General features: G+C 39.9%; 1 protein-coding gene across 1 annotated transcript in view; it reads left to right on the forward strand.

The window, feature by feature from the left end:
* Nucleotides 1-2,690: 2,690 nt before the first annotated feature.
* FBXO3 (F-box protein 3) overlaps nucleotides 2,691-21,845 on the forward strand; it is a 33,942-nt gene continuing 14,787 nt past the window's right edge. Inside the window, exons 1-4 of the mRNA XM_005890886.3 lie at nucleotides 2,691-2,842; nucleotides 7,099-7,188; nucleotides 9,457-9,620; nucleotides 20,366-20,480. Of these exons, the coding sequence (XP_005890948.1) occupies nucleotides 2,739-2,842; nucleotides 7,099-7,188; nucleotides 9,457-9,620; nucleotides 20,366-20,480 (473 nt within the window). The 5' untranslated portion in view covers nucleotides 2,691-2,738. The remainder of the gene's footprint in view (nucleotides 2,843-7,098; nucleotides 7,189-9,456; nucleotides 9,621-20,365; nucleotides 20,481-21,845) is intronic.

Raw genomic sequence — 21,845 nt, forward strand, 5'->3', positions numbered from 1 at the left:
TGGAATGTGAAGTCAAGTGGGCCTTAGAAAGCATCACTACGAACAAAGCTAGTGGAGGTGATGGAATTCCAGTTGAGCTATTTCAAATCCTGAAAGATGACGCTGTGAAAGTGCTGCACTCAATATGCCAACAAATTTGGAAAACTCAGCAGTGGCCACAGGACTGGAAAAGGTCAGTTTTCATTCCAATCCCAAAGAAAGGCAATGTCAAAGAATGCTCAAACTACTGCACAACTGCACTCATCTCACACGCTAGTAAAGTAATGCTCAAAATTCTCCAAGCCAGGCTTTAGCAATACATGAACCGTGAACTTCCAGATGTTCAAGCTGAATTTAGAAAAGGCAGAGGAACCAGAGATCAAATTGCCAACATCTGCTGGATCATGGAAAAAGCAAGAGAGTTTCAGAAAAACATCTATTTCTGCTTTATTGACTATGCCAAAGCCTTTGACTGTGTGGATCACAATAAATCGTGGAAAATTCTGAAACAGATGGGAATACCAGACCACCTGACCTGCCTCTTGAGAAATCTGTATGCAGGTCAGGAAGCAACAGTTAGAACTGGACATGGAACAAGAGACTGGTTCCAAATAGGAAAAGGAGTATGTCAAGGCTATATATTGTTACCCTGCTTATTTAACTTCTATGCAGAGTACATCATGAGAAACGCTGGGCTGGATGAAGCACAAGCTGGAATCAAGATTGCTGGGAGAAATACCAATCACCTCAGATATGCAGATGACACCACCCTTATGGTAGAAAATGAAGAACTAAAGGGCCTCTTGATAAAAGTGAAAGAGGAGAGTGAAAAAGTTAGCTTAAAGCTCAACATTCAGAAAACTAAGATCATGTTATGTTCATGGCAAATAGATGGGGAAACAGTGGCTGACTCTATTTTTCTGGGCTCCAAAATCACTGTAGATGGTGACCGCAGCCATGAAATTAAAAGATGCTTACTCCTTGGAAGGAAAGTTATGACCAACCTAGACAGCATATTGAAAAGCAGAGACATTACTTTGCCAACAAAGGTCCGTCTAGTCAAGGCTATGGTTTTTCCAGTGGTCATGTATGGATGTGAGAGTTGGACTGTGAAGAAAGCTGAACGCCAAAGAATTGATGCTTTTAAACTGTGGTGTTGGAGAAGAATTTTCCACAGTTTATTGTGATCCACACAGTCAAAGGCTTTGGCACAGTCAATAAAGCAGAAATAGATGTTTTTCTGGAACTCTCTTGCTTTTTCGATGATCCAGCGGATGTTGGCAATTTGGTCTCTGGTTCCTCTGCCTTTTCTAAAACCAGCTTGAACAACTGGAAGTTCACGGTTCACATATTGCTGAAGCCTGGCTTGGAGAATTTTGAGCATTACTTTACTAGCGTGTGAAATGGTTTTTCCAGTGGTCATGTATGGATGTGAGAGTTGGACTGTGAAGAAAGCTGAACGCCAAGAATTGATGCTTTTGAACTGTGGTGTTGGAGAAGACATTTGAGAGTCCTTTGGACTGCAAGGAGATCCAACCAGTCCATTCTGAAGGAGATCAGCCCTGGGATTTCTTTGGAAGGAATGATGCTAAAGCTGAAACTCCAGTACTTTGGCCACCTGATGCAAACAGCTGACTCATTTGAAAAGACTCTGATGCTGGGAAAGTTTGAGGGCAGGAGGAGAGGGGGACGACAGAGATTGAGATCGTTGGATGGCATCGCCGACTCAATGGACATGTGTTTGGGTGGACTCTGGGAGTTGGTGATGGACAGGGAGGCCTGGCATGCTGCAGTTCATGGGGTCACAAAGAGTTGGACGCGACTGAACTGAACTGATGAAGTCCAGGTCTGACTGGACTCCCTCAAGCTCTTTACACCACACTGCATTGGGAAAGAAACAGAAAAGAAGAAATCTGCTAAGTGATCTATTCCTTAGCTCTCAGTCCAGGACATGTCTCCCATCTCCAAATTAACACCTTATTGTCTAAGCCCATTGAGGCCTCAACCCCCCCTTCACAAAAACAAAAATTTATTATACACTTGCATTGCCCTAAAATGTTGAAAAACAACCGTGACGACCAAATTGAGAGCACCAAATAGATTCAGACCCTATGCACCTTTTACTTGGGAGGGGGTTAAAATTATGCCCTCGATAACCATTTCCTTAGTTTGGAAGAAGAGCCTTCCACCAGCGCCTCTAGTTGATTCCCAACTCTGCCCCCTACAGAGTGGACAAGGCTCCTGCTGTGTGTAAGCGACACGCCGGGCCAGGGAGGCTAAAAAGAGAAACGAGGGATTTCTCGGTCGGAAAACGAAGAGAAACAATGGATTTCGGGACCAAAGACAGAGAGAGAACTTGAGGCCAAGCTTCCAGGATAGCGGATGTAAAATTTCTCGTGAGAGTGACCCAATCAAATTTAGTAATAAACTCTCAAAGAGGTCCGGACTGGGTAGGTTTAGGGATCGGAATGGGAGGAGGGAGCCCGGGGGAATCTAAGGGAGAGCACAGGAGCACTCGGCAGACCTAGAGTAGCTTGGGTAAGCCGGTTCCCGGGGCACGCGCGCTCGGCCGGCAAGGCAGAAGGCGGAGCCTTCCGGGGAACCGCCTATCGGGCCGCTCTGTGGGCGGGCTATCCTGCTCTCCTGTCGATTACATAACAAACCTGTGCCGGTGGCTGGGGAGCGGCGCGGGCTGTGGCGGAGGGGGCGTGGCCGGGGCGTGGCCGGGGCGTGGCCAGGCCTGCACTGGGCCAGGCAAGATGGCGGCCATGGATACCGAGTCGGCGCCCCTAACCCTAGAATCGCTGCCCACCGACCCCCTGCTCCTCATCTTATCCTTCTTGGACTACCGGGACCTAATCAAGTAATGGGACGAGGCACATGGCAGGGGTGGGGTTCGCGGGTAAGGGAGGTGGTGTAAGGCAGGGAGGACGGAGGCCCGGCTCGCCGACCGAACCTGGACTCGGGTGTCACCTAGAAGGTGACGCCAGGGCCACCCTGATCCTGCAGGGTCCCTCGGGGGGCCGGGGTGAGACCGCGGCGGAAGGGGCCCCGCCTTGAGGTCTTCCTCGCGTCCGGGGCCCAGGCCTGAGGAGCGACAAGAGCCCTCTCTCCCGGGCCTCAGCGAGGCCCAGTTGGAAGCCGGGAGATACTACTCCCCGCTGCCGGCCCGCGGACGCCCGCGGCCCGCACCTCCGGACCCCCGGCGTCTCTGCCCGATCCCGGCAGCCTTGGCCGCTTTGAAAAAGTCTCCGTCCCGGCGGCAGAGCCCTCTTCTCTCTGCCTGGGCCGGAGGCCTTCGGAGTCGGGCGCCAAAGTGGGCCAGTGGGACGCGGGAGAGGAGCCGGGCGACCCCCTCACCCCTGGGTGCGACTTCTGCGGCAACGTTATATCTGGCAGGCTCACTTTCAATCTTCTCTGCTGTATAATTGTTTTGTTTTCAGCCTTCCTCCTCACGGTTGCATGTTGGATTTTGTTTTGGTACTGACTTCCGGTGTTGCGATACAGGTGACCATCTTCCCTCCTGTATGCTTTGGGTTTCCCAAGTTGCCCGCGTCTGTTCCAAAAATAAACACCGGTTGCTGGTAGGGGTGGTTAAATGCCAGGTTCCTTCAGCGCTTGGGACTGCCTGGAATGGTGGAAGAAATGGCGCTGTTTACACCCTTGACAGCTGGTGGCATGCCTCTTTCTTGGGCCACCATATGTATTTGCAGAGGAGGCAAAGTGGCCCTCTTAAGGATAGGTAGGAGAGATTCGTTTTGTTTTGTTTGATTAACCATTGGATTCTAGCAGTTTGTTGACTGTACCCTGTGTTGTCAGGGATCCTTGTAGACATGCAGCTTTCTTGAAGTTGGTGGCAGCTGTTCGTTTGTCTAGCTAAGTGGTGACAGAGAGATAACTCCAGTTTCTGGCTGCTATCTACATTAATACCTGTAACATTTTAATTTTTCTAGAAAACAAATTTTTCTCTACTCACGCTTGTAATAAAGTTTGTCTTTTCTTTGGAAAAGTCTGTTCCAGCTGCAAACTCTCATCTGAAATATTGTGTTGCTAGGGCCTTTTAGGGGCTTCCCTTGTAGCTCAGTTGGTAAAGAATCTGCCTGCAGTGTAGGAGACCCGGGTTCGATAAAGAATCTGCCTGCAGTGCAGGAGACCCGGGTTCGATCCCCGGGTTGGGAAGATCCCCTGGAGAAGGAAATGGTGACCCACTCCAGTATCCTTGCCTGGAAAAATCTCATGGACAGAGGAGCCTGGTGGGCTGCAGTCCATGGGGTTGCAAAGAGTCGGGCACGACTGAGCGACTAACACTTATAGCCTTTTAGAAATCTAACACTACACACACTCTTGATCTAATGGGCTACCTTGCTCTCAGAATGATCTTTCTAAGACAGATCCTAAAAATCCTGTAATGCTGCTCGTTATTTACAGATTATAACCTAAACTTCAGGGAGCATTTAAGGCCCTTATTATTTGACATGGTCCACTCTATCCAAATTGACCTCAGCCAGCATACCACACTTGTGCCTTTTTTGTTCTGTGGCTTAAACTCTTGACCTTGCCTGGAATACCATGCTCCCCTCTTCTCATCCTAGCAAGATGAATTCCTTTAAGACCCCCTCTCCTGAGTCCGATCTCTACCTTTCTTCCTCCCTCTGCAGAGTTCATTTACCATACCAGACAGATTGTGCATTTCTTAAATATAAAGACTGTATTGTTTGTCTTTGTAGTCACTGTTTATTCAACAGGTTTTTGTTTTTGTTTTTTTTGATCGTTTCTGTGTGCCAGCCTATTAAATGCTGGGGCAACAATAGTGAACAAGACACATAAGGACCCTCTTATAAGCTCTTACAGTCTAATGGGCAAGATGGAGAACAAGTGCATAATTACAAGAGCTGCTGTGTGCTATGAAGGAAATGAATCAGTGACTCTGTTAAGGAGCTGATTCAGACTGGAAGGAGCTGCCATATATGATAGACAGCATAGAGCAGTCCTGGCAGAAGGACCCGTGTTTTCAGGAGCTGATTGGAGGATAGCAGAGCCTGTTGGAAGAGCTAGAAGACTGGTGTTGCAGGAGGTAGGGAGTGAGTCACAGGCAGAGAGGCTGAGCAGAGACTGGTGAGATCATGAAGGACCTTGTAAAACAAGGTGAGGGAGTTCAAATTTATTATAAATGTTTTAGGTCGTAATCAAAGTTTTAAACCAAAGTGACATGATCCCTCTATAAATGTTTGCAGAAGTAAACTGAGTTGAATACTGTATTAGTCAGGGTTCTTGAAGGAAGCAGAACCAATATGTGTGTGTATGTGTGGCTTATTTTAAGGTATTTGCTCATGAATTGTGGAGGCTCTTTCCTATAGTCCGCCATGTGCAAGCTGGAGACCCAAGAAAGCTGGTGATATAGTTTGAAGGGTAGGGAGCTGGAGAAGTGATTCCGATATGGCTCTAAAACCTGAGAACCAGGAGTGCAAAGGCAGGATAAGATCAGTGTCCCAAATTAGTGGTCAGGCAGAGAGTGAACTCAGCCTTCCTCTGCCTTTTTGTTCTATTCAGGCCCTCAATGGGTCGGATGATGCCCACCCGTATTGGGGAGGGCCGTTTGGCTAACTTAGTCCGCCAGTTCGAAGGCTCATTTTTTCCGGCAACATCTGACAGGAAATAGTGTTTAATTAGCTATCTGGGCATCCCTTAGCCCAAACAAGTTGACACAAATGCCATCGAATTTTATCCACAGAAAAGTTTCCAATGTACTGTGACTTTCCTGTAGTATGTAGCTCAGATTTTTCAAGTGTCCCTCCCATTGCTAACCTTCTGAACGTTTTGGTACATATTTGCTGAACTGGATTGTGTTGGATTGATTAGTCTATTGGGATCATTGTGTAATGTAAACTTCACAGTTTGAGTCTCACTGCGTATCAGAATTATATGTGGCACTTTAAAAATATACATATCATGCCCGAGGTACAGACTTCACCCCATGCCGACTGAGTCAGAAGCTCTAGGACAGTAGTTTTCATCCTTAATGTCCATCAATAATCACCTCTGGTGCACATTCCAGAGATTCTTTTATGGTGTTTAAGTCTTGGGATATTGATAGAAAAGGACCTAAAAAAGAGATAGGGGACTCTTGAATTCACAAAATTGGAGGGATTCCTAGTTTTGCAAATGTTAGTTTGGGCGTCTCCTGAGAGTGGCTGAAAAGGATGAGAATGATGTTTGTGTAATATCTGAAAAGTGAACAAAGCCTATTCTGTTTAGCATTAGTTGTTTTTTAACATGCCCCACTCACGGCCTTGACAAATCCTATGTAATTTAAGATTCCCTTAATTGATTAGTTATTGCCCAAGTAAAATCTTTTAATATCTACCTACTTTCTCTAACTTGTGACTTCTCTTCTGAAAGGATAGAAATCCATTTTTAAAAATCTCAAGTTCATTCTTTTTTGAATTAATTACATAGGGAAGGATTTACAGGAATCAAGCACTATTGTGTTAGAAATCTCTATATAATAAGAAAATTATTTCTAATATTTCATATTTTTGAGCAGTTGACCCTAAGTTGAATAGCCATGGATACTGAATCAGAACTGTTGTGAATCTAACATCTTTTATAAGTGGGTTTTCCAATAGTTCCTATAATTGAAAAGTGGTTTTGGCTACATATTCCTGTTAAGAAAAAAAATTAGAACAAACAGAAGGCCTATGTATTTAATATCAAATGTCTCACAGATCTTAAAAAGAAAAAACACTTTCTTTACATCTGCATAACATTTCTGTTTATAGAAATGATTACTGCCCAATAATGAGTATAGGAAAACTCTTTGATTTGAAATAAATCCAATGGTTTATATGTTTCATAGACTTTTGTATGAAAATTAAAATTGTAAACATTTTGCAGTGTGTTTGTGAACTCAAATAGTTGAGATTTCACTACTCACAAGGTAATTATACTAGCTAACACATTAAACAGGTTTTAGAAAATACTGTTTTGTGGTTATAAGGGTAGATAGTGGGAGAAAAGCAAAAGGAACAAAACAGAATTTAACATTGAATATTTTCATCATCATTTCTAAATTGCTTTCTTGTTTTCTTTTATACTAACCATGAATCTGGTTACTGCCAGCTGTTGCTATGTCAGTCGAAGACTCAGCCAGCTATCAAGTCATGATCCGCTGTGGAGAAGACATTGCAAAAAATACTGGCTGATATCCGAGTGAGTATTTGGGAAACATGTATTCTTGAAATTGGGCTCTTGGCTTTCATTAGTGCTAGTCTGTCTTGATTCTCCTCTCTAAGCCTTGTCTCTTTAACACCTTTGATGGCTCTTCTTGTGCCTGCCAGTAAACGCAGGTGTTCTCCAAGCTTCTGTTCTTGGCTAACTGTTCTTCTCCCTCTGTGAAGTCTCCTGCATGCACTGCTGCAATTTGTAGAGATGACTTGTATACTTCTAACTCCCAAACCTGAGTGTCCACGCCAGACATTGCCACTGAACCCCAGATTTGTTTGCATAACTGTCTGCTGGACTTTCCACTGGATGACCCACAGGGTTCACCAAATTCAGTAAATTTTAATTAATTTGATAGAATAAAAGTGTACATGACAGAAGGTGGGAGTTGGAAAAGGTGAAAGAAAGGGTAGGATTGCTAATATCTTTTTCTTAGGTTGAGGGGAGTCAGGTGGTAACTGAAGTTGATGAAGCAAGAAACAGAGGTTTAAAAATATTATTTAAAGCTAAGCTATTGAGTAGAACTAAAAATAACAGAGCCTCTAAACATTGGAAGGAGAAAGAATGAGGAAGAAGGAATTTTAAGTATTGCTTCATCCTGACCTTTTATTGTTTGGGGTATCAGTAGATAGATATAAAATTGATAAATCAAGAACTAGAGGAATAGGGACGTCCCTGGTGGTCCAGTGGTTAAGAATCTGCCAGCCATTTTAGGGGACATGGGTTCAATCCCTGGTCCAAGAAGATCCCACATGCTGTGGAGCTAAGCCCATGTGTCACAACTACTGAGCCCGTGTGTCACAACTACTGAGCCTGTGTGCTCAACTCCTGAGGCCACTCGCTGCAACTGCTGAAGCCCATGTGCTCGAGAGCCTGTGCTCTGCAACAGGAGAAGGCACTGCAGTGAGAAGCCATCACACCACAGCTAGAGAGTAGCCCCCGCTCACCTCAACTATAGAAAGCCCAGACGCAGCAGCAAAGACTCAGTGCAGCCAAAAATTTAAAAAATTAAAAAAACAGCTAGAGGAATAAGCATTTAGAATTATAGCAATACTTTCCGGAAGTAACTAAAGTTTCCTTTGAAGAGTTGGATTTAGAACAGGAGACTGCCTAGCTTTTCATTATAAGTTCTTCGGTACTTTTTGGTTTTAATAATATGTGTATTACTTAGATGAATAAAAGGTTACTTCTTTCCTACCACTCCCCTCACCCCAAAAAACACACACACACATGTACATACAACACCCTGAATTGTTCTCCCCATCCCTAAACCTGGTCCTCCTGTATTCCTGCCGTCATAGCGGTACCATCCATCCTGGCATCCAAGCATCCTGCATCTCTTCTGTCCTTCTCTCCCTACCTCATTCAGTGACCAAGCCTTTCTGACTTTAGCCCCTGTATGTTTCTTGGATCTTTCTTCTCATTTCATTTAGCCACCACCGCTTTAGTTCAGTTCATCGTCCTTTACCGGACTGCTGCAGAACCTTTCCAACCGGTGCCTGTGCCTCTAGTATACACCTCTAGTACACCCCTCCCAAACCACAAGCACAGGTCCACTCTTTTCATTCCCCTGTTACAACTCTTCAGTGGCTCTCTAGAGGATAAGGTCCAAGCTACTAGTGTGTTATTCTGGCTGCCTTATCCTGTACCACTTCTGACTCTTAAATTTATATTTCATTCTTTCTCCCTGATTAGATTACATTCTTTGAAGGCAAAAAATATGCCTTATTTTCAATGTCCTCAGTGGCTAAATAGACAGTAAATGCTTGTGGAATTGTACCAAACAGAAATGTTGAATTTTGGTTCCTTTGCTGTGCTATATTGATTCTCTGGTTAATCCAGTGTAGATAAATTAGATTAATATAGCCTGTCATTAGTTTCTAAATGTTCTCTAAAATGGAAAAGCTAAATATATATTTTAAAATTTTACAATTGGTATGTTTTTAGGAGTAAGTTGAAATTCATATCCCATATATTATTCATATTATATCTTATTAAGGATTAGAAAACTTAAAAAATAATAAATAGAAAGTAAAAAAAATAAGTGACTCATAATCTCACTATTCCAGGAATAACTTGTTAAATTTTTTGATGTATGTGTCACTGTTTATTATCTAGTCTTCATTTGTAGCTAAAATAAATGAAAAGGAAGACAAAAGTAGCCACAAATTCCCAATAAAGTATGTTGGTAATTGTGTAAAATATATGCTAATTTCATTGTAAAATATTTTTAATTTTATTTTTAAATCTATTTAGGGAAGAGAAAACACAGAAGAACCAGTGTTGGAAATCCCTCTTCATTGATACTTACTCTGATGTAGGACGATATATTGACCATTATGCTGCTATTAAAAAGGCCTGGGATGATCTCAAGAAATACTTGGAACCCAGATGTCCTCGGATGGTTTTATCTCTGAAAGGTATTGGGAATACAAGGTCTCCCTTCTTCATTTTAGTGACTCTAGTTTAAATAGGTTAAATAACTTTAGGTTTCTATCTCCTGTGCTGATCTGTGCTAATCCAACAGTATCTGTAATGCATCATTCACATTTGGTCAAGGAAACGGGAAGCCTAATTTGCTCAGAGGACACCGGCTCTAGTGCTTGCCCTATTTTTGCCCACCTCGGCACCCACATGATTCTTTATTAGAAGGGAAGCTGAACTCATTTGATCTTTACATTTGTTTTACGTAAAGAAACTAGTAATGCTAAAATTGCTTGAGGATACCTATTGTAATTTCTTTTAAAAGACTTTTTTTTAATTGAAGAATTGCCTGCTGTATCAACCCTCTTCTCTGTTTTCAGTACAAGTAAGTGTTTATTTGACAGCCTGGTATTAGGAAAGACCAAATATTGACAGACCGGGTTTTTAAGCATCTGAAGAGCAGCGTAATGGAATAGGGAAAACTTTCATCCCCACTTTGACACTCACAGAATAATGAAACTCAGATTTGAAGTGAGGTTTATTTGACCCCAGAATCTGTGCTGTGTCTACCATAGTATTATTGTCCAATTTTGGCAAGAAATATTAACAAGCTATTTCCCATTACTTTGATTTTTAAATTTATGCCCAAGAAATACATAAATGGATTGGAGATGCTACTTAATCTGCTTTAGCCTCCAATTTTTTTCAGGTTTCTCCACTAAAAGGAATTTTATATGTGTTTTGGTTTTGCTAAGCTGAAATTGGAATTAGTTCTTCTCAAACGTATTCCTTTTGAACTGAGGTCTCTTTTGAAAGGGCATTCCTTTTACATTTCATATTTCTGCTGTACTTTTCCATGCAAATATGAATTTCATACAATCATGATTGCATGACCAATTACTTAAAACTGAATTGCAAGGAAGTAGAAGAAAGAATAATTTGGTAGAGAGAGTAGAGCTTTGAAGGACAGTACTGAAAGGTTGTTGTTGAATCACGTGAATACACCGGGATTCTTGGCCCCCAGAGGAGAAGAATTCAATCCGGGGCCAGAGACGAGGCTTGATCGCTCAGAGCTTTTGTGTAATAAAGTTTTATTGAAGTATAAAGGAGATAGAGAAAGCTTCTGACATAGGCATCAGAAGGGGGCAGAAAGAGTACCCGCTTGCTAGTGTTGACAATGAAGTTATATACTCTCTAATGAATCCAAAGAATGTCTGGAGGTTGTAAAGACCTCATCAGACCTACTCCCATAATTTACATTTTAAGATAACAGAATTAGCCAGAAGGTTTAATCTAAAGACTGTCCTTAATCTAGAGACTGTCCTCAGGCAGGATACATTATTGTTATATAATCTTAAGGAATGTGGAGAAAGAAAAAAAGTTTGTCCTTTCTTCCTCCTTGAGAATTCCAGACCCCTCTCTCCTTGGGGACCCCTAGATTTCCTATCAACCTGCCTAGGAAATGACTCTCTCAGTACCCTTGATTAATATTTTTATTAGTTTTTTTTCCTTGAAAGAAAAGAAAAATATCATCTACTTCGTATGTGAGGTTGAAAAATTTCAAGAGGAAAATAATTCTGAAAATAGGTAATTTGGTGGTGATATGTAAAATATGTAAGGCTTAGTGGACTTCCTGGGTGGTGCTAGTGCTAAAGAACTTGCCTGCTAATGCAGGAAATGTAAGAGACGCAGGTTCGATCCCTGGGTTGGGAAGATCCCCTGGAGGAGGAAATGGCAATCCACTCCAATGTTCTTGCGTAGAGAATCCCATGGACAGAGGAGCTTGGCAGGCTACAGTCCATAGGGTCTCAAAGAGTCCTACACGACTGAAGTGATGTAGCATGAAGCAAGCATGCAGTAGCTAGTATTTGTTAAACACAAAGCTAGGCGCTAAGCTAAGTACTGTGTATTATTCCATTTAAATTGCCAAAATCCTATGAGGTAGGCAATTACTATTCTCATTTTATAGGTGAGCTACCTGAGGCAAAAAAATCTAAGTAAGTTGTTTGCCATCATAAAGCAAAGGCTGAGCCAGGATTTGAATACAGGACTGATTCCAGAGCTGCAGTCTTAACAGCTGTTGAAGGAAGAGAAAACCTATTCTGTTTAGATTATTTTAGGACTCTTAAGAGAGCTAGTCTAATATTAGGATATTTGGAATATGAGAATATATTTATTGTTCTCCTTTGAGGCACGGAGCTACCAGGAAAGGAAGAAACTAAAGGTACATAGCGGCCTCTTCCTTTTTTCTTTTATAGTTTTTAGGGGGCACTCAGTTGGTATTCCCAGGCTCCCTGCTCACAGTTGTGTACTTAGTGGTTGGAGGTGAGGTTGTCAGAGAATTCCTTAACAGCCCCTGTTTTACTACTAAGTGCCAGTTCTCTAGGGTCTTTGCTATGAGTTGGAATAGGACAAATGCTCTGAAATCTAGAAAATCGGGGGTTCTATTCATGTAGACCCATGAGTTCTAGGACTGAGTCAGGAACCTTAGCTAATTCATCTCAGGGGCCATAATCCCTGACTCAGTTTCAAGGGTATGGAGATTACAGATAGGAAACTTGGAAAGCAGATAGGCATTGGGCTTGGGAAAATTTTTATTAAGTATCTTGAAATTATAGTATATTGGCATGTTGTTGTCATTCAGTGACTCAGTCGTGTCCAACGCTTTGCGACCCCATGACTGCAGCACACCAGGCTTCCGTGTCCTTCACCATCTCCCAGAGTTTGCTCAAACTCATGTCCATTGAGTCAATGATGCCATCCAACCGTCTCATCCTCTGTCGTCCCCTTCTCCTCTTGCCCTCAATCTTTCCCAGCAACAGGGTCTTTACCAGTGAGTCGGCTCTTCATATTAGGTGGCCAAAGTATTGGAGTTTCAGCTTCAGCATCAGTCCTTCCAATGAATATTCAGGGTTAATTCCTTTTAGGATTGACTGGTTAGATCTCATTGCAGTCCAAGGGACTCTGAAGAGTCTTCTCTAGCACCTCAGTTCGAAGGCATCATTTCTTCCCCACTCGGCCATTTTTATTGTCCAGCTCTCACATCTATACATGGCTACTGGAAAAACCATAGCTTTGACTAGATGAACCTTTGTAGGCAAAGTTATGTCTCTACTTTTTAATATGCTGTCTAGGTTTGTCATAGCTTTTCTTCCAAGGAGAAAGCATCTTTTAATTTCATGGCTGCAGTCACCATCCAAAGTGATTTTGGAGCCCTAGAAAATAGTCTGTCACTGGTTGCATTGTTTCCCCATCTGTTTGCCATGAAGTGATAACCAGATGCTGTGGTCTTTGTTTTTTGAATGTTGAGTTTTAAACCAGCTTTCTCACTCTCCTCTTTCACCTTCATCAAGAGGCTCTTTAGTTCCTCTTTGCTTACTGCCATAAGGGTGGTGTCATCTACATATCTGAGGTGATTGCTTTCTCCCGGCAATCTTGATTCCAGCTTATGCTTCATCCAGCCAGCGTTTCTCATGATGTACTCTGCATATAAGTTAAATAAACAGGGTGACAGTATACAGCCTTGTCGTACTCCTTTCCCAATTTGGAACCAGTGTGTTCTTGCATGTCCAGTTCTAACTGTTGCTTCTTGACTTGCACACAGGTTTCGCAGGAGGCAGGTCAGGCCCATCTCTTGAAGAATTTTCCACAGTTTGTTGTGATCCACACAAAGGTTTTAACATAGTCAATGCAGCAGAAGTAGATGTTTTTCTGGATTTCTCTTTACTTTTTTAATGATCAAAAGATGTTGGCAATTTGATCTCTGGTTCCTCTGCCTTTTCTAAATCAACTTGCATATCTGGAAGTTCCAGGTTGCAATCTGTCTAATGGTATATATCATATGTCTTTGAAGTTCATATTAACCTTAAGTGTTGGCTTAACATTTTTAGAGTCAAGGGACTTTTTAGAGATTATTTTGACCAAGGATTAGCAAACTTTTTCTTTAAATGACCAGCTAGTACATATTTTAGGCTTTGATAGGCAGTTGACCTTTGTGACAGCTATTCAGCTCTGCTATTGTGGGAAAGCAGCCATAGACAATTCAACAACAAATGGGTGTGGCAGTGTTCCAAGAAAACTTTATTTAGGGAAGTAGGTGGTATTTGGCCTGCAGGCTGTAGTTTGTGGATCCCTGATTTCTAACAGCCCTTTTCTTTTTATAGGTGAAGGAACAGTCTCAGAGAGTTTAGGTGACGTATGCAGGGTCCTGTAGCTGGTGAGGAACAGAGATGAACTCTAGAACTCTAGGCCTCTTGGCACCTAGTAATCTTTTCACCTCCTCCTCATACAAAAGTTACTTAATCCTCTCTGTAATTCTCTGTAGGTGGTTATCATCATCTATTTTGCAGAGGAGGAAACCGGATTAAAGAGGTGAAATAACTTGCCAGAGATCACAGTCAGTCTAGTCATACCATCGTATCTACAACGGATTGGTTCCAGGGCTCACTCAGGATATCAAAATCCAAAGATGCGCAAGTCCCATTGTTGACCCTTTGTATCTTGTGTTCCACAACCGTGGATACAGAGGGCCAGCTGTAATTGGTAGAGCTGAGATTTGACCCTGGTCTGTCTGGCTTCCAAATTCTGTTAGAGTAGAATGCCCCTCTAAAACATGTTTCTTTATATTTGTCTTTCACCATGTTTCCTTGTTGTCATTTAACTTTTTTTTTTTCTGTCTTGCTATCTGTTTTCAAGAAATGCTTGGTTTCTTAATGTTACATGTTAAATGTTCAACATGTAGCACTAACCATATAAATAGTAATTTTTTCTCATTCAACTTCTGGTTCAGATAGCTATTCAGCTTACTTTCATACTGAACTTTTTAAAAAATAAACTTTTTTTTGTAGTAATTTACATTACAAGACAGTTGCAAAGATGGCACAGAGGGTTCCTCTGTACCCCTCGGCCAGCTTCAGTTTCCCCTAACATACCACCCCGTGGGGCATCTGTCAAACTAAAGTCTTCACTGGCACATTACTGCTCACTGAACTCTGGACTTTATTTGCAATTCCCCAGATTTTCCATCAGTGAGATCCTTTTTCAGTTCCTGCACGCAGTCAAGAATACCACATGGCATTTAGTTGCCATGTGTCTCCTCACTGTCCTCTGGCCTGTGGAAATTTTCCAGCCTTTCCTTATCTTTCACAGCCTTGACAGTTGAAGCAGTACTGGTCAGGTGTTTTGCAGGATGTCCCTCAGACCGACTTTGTCTAAAGTATTACTCCTGATTAGACTGGACTAAGGGGTTTTCAGGTTACTACCAAGGTGAAATGTTTCTCTTATCACATAGCTGGAGGTATGTGATATCCACAGGCTATCACTAGCGATGTTAACCAGCCTAGAGAAATGTGCACAGATCAAAAATAAAAAATAAACGAAGGAATGTTCACAGATCATAAGTGTACAACTCAGTAAACTGTTGCAATGTGAACTTTCCCTTCAGGTCATTAAGTAGAATAATTATGTGTACCTCGAACCCTCTCTCTTTCTCAGGGGTAACCACTATCCTGATTGCTAATGCCACGGAGTAGTTTTCTCTCTTTTTGAACTTTATATAATTTGCATGATTAACTGTGTGTTTTGTGTAAAGTATTTGTTTCGTTTGTGAGGTTCAGTTGTGTGTAAGAGTATTTTGTTCATTTTTGTTACGGTATAAACATTCAATTATATGATTAGACCACAGTTTATATATTTATTCTACTGTTGATGGATAGTTTATTTCTAGTCTTTGATTATTATAAATAATATTGTAAATCATTTTTAAAGCAATTTTTATTAGGGCATAGTTGATTTAAAATGTTGTGTTAGTTTCTGCTGTATGGCAAAGTGAGTCAGTTATACATATCCACATATCCACTCTTTTTTAGATTCTTTTCCCATGTACGTCATTACAAGTGTTGAGTGGAGTTCCCTGTTCCATACAGTAGGTCCTTATTAGTTATCTATTTTATGTATAGTAGTGTGTATATGTCAATCCCAGTCTCCCAATTTATCCCTCCCCCGCAACCCTGTTTGTTTTCTATGTCTATGACTCTATTTCTATTTATAAATCATTTTTGATGTATATATGAGCATATTTCTATCAGGAAAATATCTAGGATTGCATTTGTTGGATGGTATAGTATGCTTACATTAAACTTCAAAAAATACTGTTAATTTTCCAAAATGGTTTTACCCCTTTACATTCCTACTAGCACTTTAATGTTGTCATTGCTTTTATTTTAGCCTTTCTAATAGGTGTGTATGGTGATTTTAATTTGCATATCCTTGAGGAGGTAGAATGACAGTTTTATTTCTAGCTTTCCAATCCCTATACGTCATTTCTTTATTTTTCTTGCTTTATTGAACTGGCTGGGGCCTTCAGTACAGTATTGGGTAGAAATGATAATAGTGAGTATCCTTATCTTTCCGACTGCAGTGGGAGAGCTTTCAACAAGATGATGTTTGCTGTAGGTTTTTAGTAGATACTCTTTAGCATATTGAAGGAAGTCCCTTAAGATCCTAGTTTGGGGAAAGGGTTTTTTGTTTTTGTGTTTTAAATGAATAATTGAATTTTATCAAATCCCTTTCTACTTCATTCTGTTAATGCTCTGAAGTTATATTGATTGATTTTCTGAATGTTAAACCAGTTTTGCATTCTTGGAGTAAACTTACTTTGGTTAGAATGTATTATCTTTTCTTTTTAATATGTTGTTGGATTTGATTTGCTAGTATTTGGGGTTTTACATCTGTGCTCACGAGAGTTTGGCCTGTAATTTTCCTTTCTTGCAATGTTCTTGTCAGGTTTTGGTATCAAGATGACGCTGGCCTTGTAAAACGCGTTGGGAGGTGTTGCCTCTTTTTCTGTTCCCTGGAAGAGTTTATGTAAGCTTGGTCTTCTTTCTTGTTTAAATGATTAGTAGAATATTACCAGTGAAGCTATTCAATCTTGGAGTTTTCATTGTGGGAAGGTTTTAAATTAAGTTTCAATTTCTTTATCAGATTTAGGACTACTCAGATTTTCTACTTAGTCTCATGTCAGTTTTGGTAAGTTGTGTTTTTCTAGGAAATTGTGCACTTCATGTACATTTTCCAATTTATTGCTATAAAATTTTTCATAATATCCTCTTATCTTTGTAATGCTCGTTGCATCGGTAGTGATTTTACCTTTCCATTTCTGATATTATTTGATATTATTATTTCTCTCTGTTATTCTTGATCAGTTTTGCTACGTAGGGACTAATCAATTTTATTAATGTTTTCAAAGAACTGACTTTTGTCTTTGTCAATCCTCTGTATATTAATATCTTATTTCTTATGTCATTAATTTTGCTGACTGCATCTCTTTGAGTTTACTTTATTGTCACTTTTTCGTGACTTGAGATGATTACTTAGATTATAGATTTTTCAGCCTTTCTTATTTTCTTCACATCCCTTTAGGTGTATAAATTTCCCGTTAAACATAGCTTTAAGTTCATTCCACAAGTTTGAATATGTTGTGTTTTCATTAATATGCAGTTCAAAATATTTTGTGATTTCTTCTTTGACCCATGGATTGTATAGAAATGTATTCCTTCATTTCCAAACATTGGGGGCTTTTTTAGTAATCGTTTTAATGTAGTTTATATTTTAATTCCACTATGATCAGAGAATATACTCTATACGAGTTCAGTCATTTGAAATTTATTGTGATTTGTTGTGTGTCCAGCATATAGTTTATCTTGGGAAATATTCCATGTATACTTGAAAATAATATGTATCTCTCCTATATATTTTTTGCCATTGTTGCCATTTAGTACTATATATATAATTAGGCAAAAACTGTTAATCTTATTCAAATCATCTATACTCTATGAAGTTTTTGGTTTCCTTATTCTGTTAGTTACTGAGAGAGAGATGTTAAAATTCCTTACTGTGGTAGGCAGAGTTCTGAGAAAGTTTCCAAGATTCCCATCCTTGTGGTACAATGATAGCCTCCTCTTAAATATGAGTGGTACTATGGATATAATTTGGAGAAGGCAGTGGCACCCCACTCCAGTACTCTTGCCTTTTAGTCCTGTGATTAGGTCATATCATATGACAAAAGGTGAAGGGGTTTTACAAATGTAATGAAAGTCAAAAATTAGTTGTTTTTGAATTAATTATTAATCAAAAGGGAAATTATCCTGAGCAGGTCTGACCCAGAAGGAACTTAAAAGGAACTGGGCCCTTCCAGAAGTCAGAGAGATTCAAAGCATGAGTATCTCTCCTGTTGGCCATGAGCAAGCAAATTGGCTTGTTGTGGAGAGGGCCAGCTGATAGGGAATGGCAGATGGCTTCTCAGAGCAGAGAGCTTCAATCCTACAACTGCAAAGAACCGCGTTCTGCCAGCAACCAGTGAGTCTGGAATAGAACCCCAAGTAAAGGCTGCATAAAATGAGCTAGTGGCCCCAGTTAACACCACGAGATTTCAGCCTCGTGGGACCTGAGTGGAAGATCCAATTGAGTCATGCCCAGAATTCTGACCTGCAGAAACTGTAAAATAGTAAATGAGTGTTGTTTGACACTTCTAATATTGTGGCAGTAGAAAACTAATATTCCCATTATAATTATAGTCTTTTTTTCCATTTTAATTCTGTCATTTAAAAAATATATTTTGAAGCTGTGTTACTAGATGTACAAAACTAAAGTTATAATGCCTGTGTAGTGACTTTGACCTTTTTTCCTTTACGGAAAGTCTTCCATTACCTCAAATAATGCTATTTGCCTTCAAGTCTATTTTGTATGATTTTAGTAGAGCTGTTTTAGTTTTCTGTGTTTACATCTTTAAGATATGCCTCTTGTATATAATTGTGTTCTGTTTTTCATCTGGTCTGTCAGTCTGTTTTTTAACTAGATTATTTAGTCTGTTTATATTTAATATAATTACTAATACATTTGAATGTAAATATACTATGTTGCTGGGAAGCCCAGGTGTTTCCGTGGTAAAGAATCCACCTGCTGATGCAGGAGACGCGGTTTGATCCCTCGGTCGGGAAGGTCCCCTGGAGGAGGAAATGGCAACCCACTCCAGTATTCTTGCCTGGAGAATCTCATGGACAGAGGAGCCTGGTGGGCTACAGTCCTTGGGGTTGCAAAGAGTCAGACAGGACTGAGCGACTGAGCAGGCATGTGTGCATACCTTGTTTCTGCTTTTTATTGGTGCTACCTAAGCAGGTGTTCCTTCTTTTGCATTCTTCTTAATTATCTTTTATTCCATACCCTTTCCTTTCTTATTTAACGTCTTCTTTTAGTGATTAGTCTAGAAATTAAAATATGTATATCTGACATAATTAAAGTCTATTGTAAAATTAGTATTTTTACCACTTCCTGAACAATGAAAGATCCTTAAAATACTTTAATTTCAATTCCCTCCCTCTTATCTTTTGTAGTATAGTTTTATGGTTTTAGTTTTCAACATATTTTATGTCTTTGAAAACATTATTACTCTTTTATATGTTCAATATGATTTTAGATTTAACTCCATATTTACCTCTTCTATTGCATTTTATTTCTTCCTGTATCTTCATGCTTCCATCTGGGGTAATTTTTCTTCTCCCTGAAGAATTCCTATTAGTATTTTTTTTTTTTTTAATGAGGGACTGCAACTGCTGAATTATTTTCAGATTTTTTATTTTTTTGGTTGAAAAATGTATTTATTTCATCTTTACTTTTGAAGTATAAATTAACTGAATATAGAATTCTAGTCAGCAGTTGTTTTTTTTTTTTTCCCCCAGCACTGAAGATGCTATTCCAGCTTCTGTTATTCTGTTGGTAATTTAACTGTCATTCCTCTGAAAGTGACTGTGGCTTTTCCCCTTCTCTGGTTGCTTTTAAGATTTCTCTTTGTCTTTGATTTTCAGCAGTTTTCCAGTAATGTGTCTAGGTAACGATTTTCTTTGTAATTATAGTGGTTCTTGAATTGTTTTCATCAATTTTGGAAAACTCTCAACCCTGTGATAATGCTGAAAGCTTTGCTCCGTTTCTCAGCTATGCGTTTGCTTTCAGAATTGGTAGTTGCCTCAAAGACAAGGTAGCTCCAATGGCTAAACTCTCAGTTTCCCTGTTCTGGACCAACCTCCCCCTGCCCAGACCCTGCTGGTTCTCACCGCCTTTGAGGTTCTCCAAAAACCTTGAAACCAATTTTCTGTTCTGTTTTTCTACTTTTAAGCAGAAGGTTTGGCCAAGCAGCCTGGTGTGCCATTGCCAGGAGTGACTCTCTTCTCTTGGTATTTGTAATGATACTTTACAAACATGAAAATCAAATGCTTGGTAATGTCCTCCTAGAATGAACCTACACCTAAGTCCTGTATTCCCCATTGAGAAGCTTGGTTAAGACTCTTGAACAACATCTGTTTAGAGGACTTCTGGAGAGTTTTTTTAAATAGAGAAGTTTATTAGATTAAGAAAAATGAGCTAAGCTCTTAGGTTTGCAGTGTAATGTGAAAAATTATTGTGGATTTCACTGGTGCCTGCCATTCCTTATTTTACTTAATGCCAGTGCTTTCCCCCTGAAGAGGAAACTGGGGAATTTGCTTGCTCAAGTGCTTCAAATGTTACAGCCAATCTAAAGTGATGTAATGGTTCTCTGAATATTCAGTTCATTTCCCTATATTTCAGCAAGTACCTTTTAGGCAGAATTCAGTTGGTCTAAAATTGTTTCATTGGCTAGCGGATACATTGGAATTCCTTCTTAGATTAAGGCTATCATTGTTTCTTAATTTGCTTTTTTGTGTCTCTGCAGAGGGTGCTCGAGAGGAAGACCTAGATGCTGTGGAGGCTCAGATCGGCTGCAAGCTTCCTGATGATTATCGGTGTTCCTATCGTATCCACAATGGGCAGAAGTTAGTTGTTCCTGGGTAAGATGTTCACTGTTTGGGTTATTTTTTATGATACAAAGTATTTTCTAGAATGTAAACAAATTGTATTTGTAGTTATTCTTAACAGATTAAAGGAATATGAGAATTTCCTCTCGTTTGTTGTAGCAATCCATAAGACAAAATATAAAGCTTGAATTTGATTTTGCCAAAATAGATTATGTCTCAAAAGCATCATTTCTATCAATACATCTTTATAGTTTAAATGAAGTCTGGTTGGAGGTGGGGCTATGGGACATGAGATAGGGGTGTGTGTGTGTGTATATATATAATTTAACTAGAACTGTTCTGAATCCTTGAAATGTTTTCCTTGTTACAGGCCAGGTAAATTGTTTGGGAGAACTTGTTGTAAATTCTGTGTATCATACATCTAAAAAGTAATTTGCTCAGAGCTACGTGTACTTAACCAAAGAAAATATAGTTTTGTCCTATTCAAGCGTAGCCTATCATTGAATAGCCTAATTTAAACTTACTTCCAAAAGATATGAAGTAGTCACTGTGGGTCCTTTTGGTAACAGCGGAACATACAGTAGCTGTCAAATTCACTCCTAGTTTTAAAAGGTCTGTTTTTTGAATGATTCTACTCCTTTTGTTCCCTTATGAAATTAAGCTAATTCAGAGACTGCATTTGTGACATGCTAATAGGAATTTAGGGAGAATTTTGCATTGTTCTTGTTAGAATTTGATATCTCTATGTGTGTGAAACATCATGAGACTCTTTTACCATTTTAGATCAGAGTTGAGTGAGTACAGGCAATCTAGAAGATGATCGATCATACTGAGGTTACTGAAGTTCAGATGTCAAATACTGGGCAGTTAGAACTAGATAAGCCTAAATCACTGGTTTTTGGTTTTATTTTTCTACTCTTGTTTTCCTGTCATGCTGCAACTTGACAAAAAGGAAAAATTGTCATATTTCAAGAACAAACAGGAGAGAACTTTACTAAAGGAGTTGCTCAGACTTGACATGACAAACAGGTCATGAGTTCAATGCAGGGATTTTTATCTGTCCACAGCTCAGTGAGACTTAGGATGAGACTCTTGCAAAGACTGAAACCTGTGTTGTTCTCGTTTGTCTACCATGAGATGAGTTTAGACACCAGACATCCCAAGTTTTTGAAAATTTGAACAGGGTTTAAGCTGATCTCCATTTATTCTGCCGGGTAGGATAGAGTAAGCTAAAGGTTGTATCAAGATAAAAGTATCAGAGAGAATATACTCCTTTAAACATAAAATTAGTCATATATATATATAGCAAAATGCTGGCAAATTATGGCAAGATAGGTTTTTGAAAGCAATAAAACTATTTTTCTTTTTAAAAGGTTTACATTTAGACATTTAGGCTTT

Source organism: Bos mutus, chromosome 15 (assembly GCF_027580195.1).
Source record: "Bos mutus isolate GX-2022 chromosome 15, NWIPB_WYAK_1.1, whole genome shotgun sequence".
NCBI classification, from domain to species: Eukaryota; Metazoa; Chordata; class Mammalia; order Artiodactyla; family Bovidae; genus Bos; species Bos mutus.